The sequence below is a fragment of the Adiantum capillus-veneris genome, chromosome 27 (genome assembly GCF_014529385.1).
Source record: "Adiantum capillus-veneris isolate H3 chromosome 27, ASM1452938v2, whole genome shotgun sequence".
Taxonomy (NCBI): domain Eukaryota; kingdom Viridiplantae; phylum Streptophyta; class Polypodiopsida; order Polypodiales; family Pteridaceae; genus Adiantum; species Adiantum capillus-veneris.
In genome coordinates, this window is record NC_140957.1 from 115320947 (window position 1) to 115326383 (window position 5437).

At 40.3% G+C, this 5437-nt stretch overlaps 1 protein-coding gene across 2 annotated transcripts; it reads right to left on the reverse strand.

Moving 5' to 3' along the window:
* Window positions 1-3062: 3062 nt before the first annotated feature.
* Window positions 3063-3905, reverse strand: LOC147422610 (uncharacterized). 2 transcript variants are annotated; one of them, XM_086503723.1, is made up of 3 exons: window positions 3727-3905; window positions 3596-3645; window positions 3063-3238 (listed from the first exon to the last, which is right to left on the reverse strand). In XM_086503723.1, the coding sequence occupies exons 1-3, from the start codon at window positions 3860-3862 to the stop codon at window positions 3146-3148; spliced, it is 279 nt and encodes a 92-aa protein (XP_086359849.1). In that variant the 5' UTR covers window positions 3863-3905; the 3' UTR covers window positions 3063-3145. The 2 variants fall into 2 exon arrangements, with proteins under 2 accessions (XP_086359849.1, XP_086359851.1); XM_086503725.1 differs by having other exon boundaries at window positions 3098-3234.
* Window positions 3906-5437: the final 1532 nt, after the last annotated feature.

Here is a 5437-nt window from a genome sequence, read left to right on the forward strand (position 1 = left end):
GTGTGCCAAGATTCTTTTCTCTACCAATGTTCTCTCTCTCTCTCTCTCTCTCTCTCTCTCTCTCTCTCTCTCTCTCTCTCTCTCTCTCTCTCTCTCTCTATTGCCAATGATCCCTACATCTCTACTAGTGATTCCCTTCCCCTTTTCTTTGACACCCTACTTGCAGGTTCCACTTGCAGATTGCCTACGTGTGCATGTTTGATAGGCGATACACACATTAGGAGGTTGCTTCCAAGGATATTTTTGCGATAGATCAAAGATCCATTGGGTTTCTAGTCCCAAAAGAAGGTTCATCACTCCATTCACCCATTTCCACTGCTTGTATCAAAGGTAAGAAGAAGATGGACGCCTTTTCCCTCTTCCCTCATTAAATGAAAAAGAAGATGTAGTAGCCCTACATCTATCTTTGGTGGAACAAGTCAATGCATTGGAAAAAGTGTACAAGGCTACTAAAGAGCCCTCCAATAGCCAATGACCCACTCCAATGGAAACACGACCGCAAGCTAGCCTTAGAGTCCGATGGTTGAATAGCTACAATTATCAAAGCCTCTGATAGAAGCCTAAGAACTTAATAGGACGTTCTGATTGCATTCAAGGTGTGTATGCCCTTGTTATGTAATTTTTTTTCTTTAATAAAATTTATTGCACTTTAGTTGCTAAAAAAGTATCATTATATGACATGATGGATCACTCCCTAATGAAATGGATTTTGTACTGGTTATGTGACCACTTTCAAATGCTTTGAATGGTTTTGTGACCACCTTCAATGCTTTTATATGACAAGGAAGGCACAACTTCAACTGACAACGATATGTGCATGCCCATGATAAGCTTGATACAAGCTTGATACCCAACCTTTGCATCATTCGTGTTAGGTATATGCTCCCAACCTATTTACACACATCTCTCGTTTGCATACCCCTACAATGCCCACCCTTGCACTAGCTCGCGATCCATGTAGACCCATCCCAACCTATGTGAATGCATATGTTACTTGTACACTCCATCTCCAACACTTTTTGGAAGGTGATTCTTTCAACTTGCCTCACAAGCTAGGAATAAGATCAGCTTGAGCACTTGATCTCCTTGCACATGGAATTTGGCCATCCAGCGAGCACTCACATTCAACTCTCTCTCTCTCTCTCTCTCTCTCTCTCTCTCTCTCTCTCTCTCTCTCTCTCTCTCTCATGAGCAAATGAACGACTCACATGGTGGAACACTACCAATTTTATTACTTAAGCCCGTGTCACACATGAGCATTGTACAAGCATTAAAAGGGTGACGTTGGGCATTGTTTGTGTCACAAGAGAAGTAGAGGCTAAAACAGTTATATGTGCTCAACAAATCGACACAACCCAACTGGACGTCTAAGCGAGGGTAGTGGAACTCGAAGCTTGTTGAACACCCTCGTGCACAACCCAAGCATTAAAAGGGTTAGTTTGTATTATGAAACCAAAAGAAAGTTACATTGCAAGCCATGCTCCTTTCGAGCCATGGCATCAACAAGAAGGTCCAAATGGAGGGTGCCACCTTGAAACCATCCGATACTCATGGGATGGGTTGCCACCAATGAGAGGGCCTTGCCTCATCACCTTCCCTTGCCAAAACCAGATGCTATAGATATCGGTTTTTTCTTGCCATTCTTTTTATCTGACTCACAGTGGTGGTTTCAAGAGCCTGATAACTTAACCATATGGCTAATGAGGTCTAGTTTCTGGTTATGTAGTCCGACTTCCTTAGTAACTAGCTCTGTCTTGCCTTGCACCTCCATCGAGGGGCACTCTGTTTCTTTGCTACTCCAACCAAGGTTACTGATCTCTAACTTATTCTGAGCCTCTTCAGCCATGCGTTTTGTCTCTATACTTGTCGACTTTGGCTTATCATGAGCCTCTTCCACACGGCATTCCGTCTCCTTGCTTGCCTCTCCCTGGTGCATGTCACTATCCCCGGCCTCCTCTATAGGGATATTGGAGTTAGAAGGAGGACTTCTTAGTGAAACATGCAATCATACCAAGGTCTCCTCCAAGAGTGAGATTTACAAGAACAAAGTGGAGGAAAGAGGAGACCTATTAAAGAGGCTTTAAAATATTTGTGTCCAGCTAGTATACATTCAATCACATATAGTTGAGGAGAACACTTGAAGGTACTTCAAGATTCATATGGCAAGGTTCTCATGGTTCCAAAGGAGAAAGAGTTGTTTCCAAGTTTAGTAGACGTCAACAAGTCTTTAAAGTAAGAAGAGAAAAGCAAACAAGGAGGCAAAGATGAGATGGAGATGGAGCATGTCAAAGGGTATCATGTGTTGCAACCTCAAGTACCAAATTGCATGTCAAGGGTACAAAGATGGAGCATGTTAAAGGGTAATCATCATATGTAGCAACCTCAAGTACCAAAATTGCATCAGTTGAGGGGGGACTAACCTTATTGTCAAACGATAAGCATACTATAGATCTACGTGTTCAATTGTTGACACTGGGAATGGCTCGATTTTCTCGGTTTTGTTCAGTTTGAGCAAGTGTGGACATTAAGTTGCAAGTCCTAAAGTTGCCCAAATAAACACCACCTTATACACTGCTTTGTGACCACATAGTCGGTTATTAAGCTATATCATACTCAAGTTCTTGACAAAGTTCTTCTCATATGTACACGTTGAATGTTACAATAATTGTTCTTAACTAAATGCTTCAAAGGATGAGAGCATACTTTCAACCCAGCTTTTTTTTAAAAAACATTTTCTTGGCCATGTTTTATAATGGCAAAGCAGACAGAGAATCAGATTTGTGCTAAAATCTAGATATTTGCTAGGAACTATAACTAAAATGCCCAATTATTAACCTTGAAAATCAAGGTCCAATGGAATTACAACTAGGATTTTTCATTTCAATTGGAAAATTTAGACTACAAACTAGGATATGTGTGCACTACTTTCAACAGCTTGATAGAGAACATATCCTAGTTTGCCTCATACACAATGTATCACCCTAGAGAACATTATTGCTAGAAATATATTCAACTTAGCTTGCCTCATCACATCATAAATAAGATTTGAGACTTATATCACAATGATGCACAATCTCAAATTCCCATGTTTTGCAACCTCTTTGTCATTTACAAGTGTCAATTTTTGTAGTTAGTCCACTATTTGTCATTTGCAACATTTGGTTCCGTCAGGTCCATCTACACCAGCGTCTGCTAGCGCACGAACCCCAATCGATTGTCTAACGAAGACTTTACCTATCTACAATAGATGAGCTTGGTAAGAACATTGTTTTTAATTAGCGTATACAACAGTTGAAGGATTCAAAAAACAATGGAAAATGCCTTGACAAATGCATACACATCAGTCTTGCAAACAGAAGAGAGTAATTTGGTCAAAATTTCATGCTCCTTCTGCATAAGTTGTATGGATATGAATCCAAATACCCCAACCATTTATTTGTACAAATGCATGAAAATGTTTTACATACATAGATGCATACAATGCTTATATATTTATGTGTATAGATATCCTATTATAAAAGGCGGAGGAACTCCAAACCCCCTGACACATATTGTTGCGTGTGCAGGATTGGCACTTGGACGGATTAGGGCATACCATGCGATTATAGTCATGAATAGAGATGGAGCGACGTCTGATTCTTTCGCCTGCAACAGAGAAAAAATCTTAAGCTATCAATAATTATTATCACGGGAGAGCAGACAGAGAAAGAGGGAGAGAGAAACGACCTGATATAGAAAGATGTGGAGCATGAGGTGCTGCTGTGCAATGGTGGGGAGTCGTAGCAGCCATGCATAACACGATTATGATCACCACCAAGTACAGCCTGCAGCGCTGCGTATTGGTAGAAGAACTTGTCGCCATTGCCAACTCTCTCTCTCTCTCTCTCTCTCTCTCTCTCTCTCTGTGTCGTGTTAACTAGCGCAGCAGCCTGTCTGTGATATATACATATCATGAAGCCTCTTTCAAGAGACTCCTCACCATTTTTCTACGCTCTTACCAGTCAAAAGTGTTTTTGTGTCTCAAAGTCCACAATACTAAAACAATAACTCACATGAAATACCTACATGTCTATCTACATATACGTACGTATATACAAGTGATAACTCATATACAGAGTACCTACATGTATACGTAGATATACATATGTTTCTCATATATATATATATATATATATATATATATATATATATGCATCCAAACATTCCTTTATGTGGTATAGTGTGTGTTAGAGTGGGGAACCTCAAGCTGAAGAGAAACCCACCATGATAAGTAATCTACAACAAGTAGGCCATAACTCAACACCCACAAAGGGCAAATGTGGCATACAACTAGAGCCACTAGTTCAAAGAGCCACTCCAATCTTTTGAAAAGCTATCTCATCGCTTCAAAAATGGCATGGAGTATTGTATTGAGAGATGCTACAAAGAAATGAAATAGTACTCTTGAAGATTAAGGAAGCAATATGTGATTGATCCTAAAGTTCCATTGATTGGATTTTAAGGCCTAACAAATACCCATGAAACTAGGAAGGAGGTATGATTTCTTTGCATCTCTAGAGGTATGATAGAAATTGAGTATATTACTAGATGTTTGTATTGATGTATGCTTGTGTGTGTGCACGCGGAGGGAAGGGGCGGGGAGGATGAGTGGAAGCATATCTTAGTATGTAGTTCTACACCCATTATTGGGCATTGACGATGTTAGTGGGGATGCAGTATTTCATCAATACTATGAATGATTGAACTCATGTTATATTGGACTACCATGCCATAGACCTTGTACTTTCCTTTAAAGGTGAATTGGGTTGATCCTCGATCCATCTAGGTATACTAGAGCTATAAAAGTGGGTATCAAGAGCCTTAGGGGTACATATACAAAAGGTGGATGCGTATCTCAAAGAACACATACAAAATGGTGGATATGCATGTACCAAAATCCGAAGATGGCTCACATCGATCGGTGCATAATTATGTCGATGTCCTCCACGGTGAGAATCCACTCAACTTGGATCTCCATGGTCTCCCCAACTCTATTGTTCAATCACTCAACATACCTCTTCTAGCAATATGCCATATATTCCTCATGGTTGCTTTGGTCTCTACTCAATCTTTGGATGTAAGAATATTGTGATTTGTCTCTAGGCGTGTCTCTCGATCTGTGAGCCTCTCTCTTGCAGTATTCCTGCTTGATGTCGTTGAACCTCTAGAAGACGAGGTCCGAGATATCTCTAATCCTGGTATCTCATAACTCTAGATAACGTTTCAAACCCCTCTCAAAAGAGGCAATGAAAGCGATCACGTATCTCATAGTATATTGTTCAGTGGTGGCATGTTTAGTGGACAACGTCTCTCGTATTCTCGAACATAGTTGGCACAACCTGGTCTTAGTTCAGATGCCTCAAAATCAACAAAACTCAATCTCCAACTTTGTGAGTGG

Excerpts from the sequence above, each read along its gene's own strand:
- LOC147422610 (XM_086503723.1), bottom strand. The coding sequence starts at position 3,862 with ATGGCGACAAGTTCTTCTACCAATACGCAGCGCTGCAGGCTGTACTTG. Across the intron at positions 3,646-3,726 it reads TCCACATCTTTCTATATCAG|GCGAAAGAATCAGACGTCGC; the intron begins GTCGTTTCTCTC and ends TCTCTGTTGCAG. Across the intron at positions 3,239-3,595 it reads TTCATGACTATAATCGCATG|ATAGGTAAAGTCTTCGTTAG; the intron begins GTATGCCCTAAT and ends CATCTATTGTAG.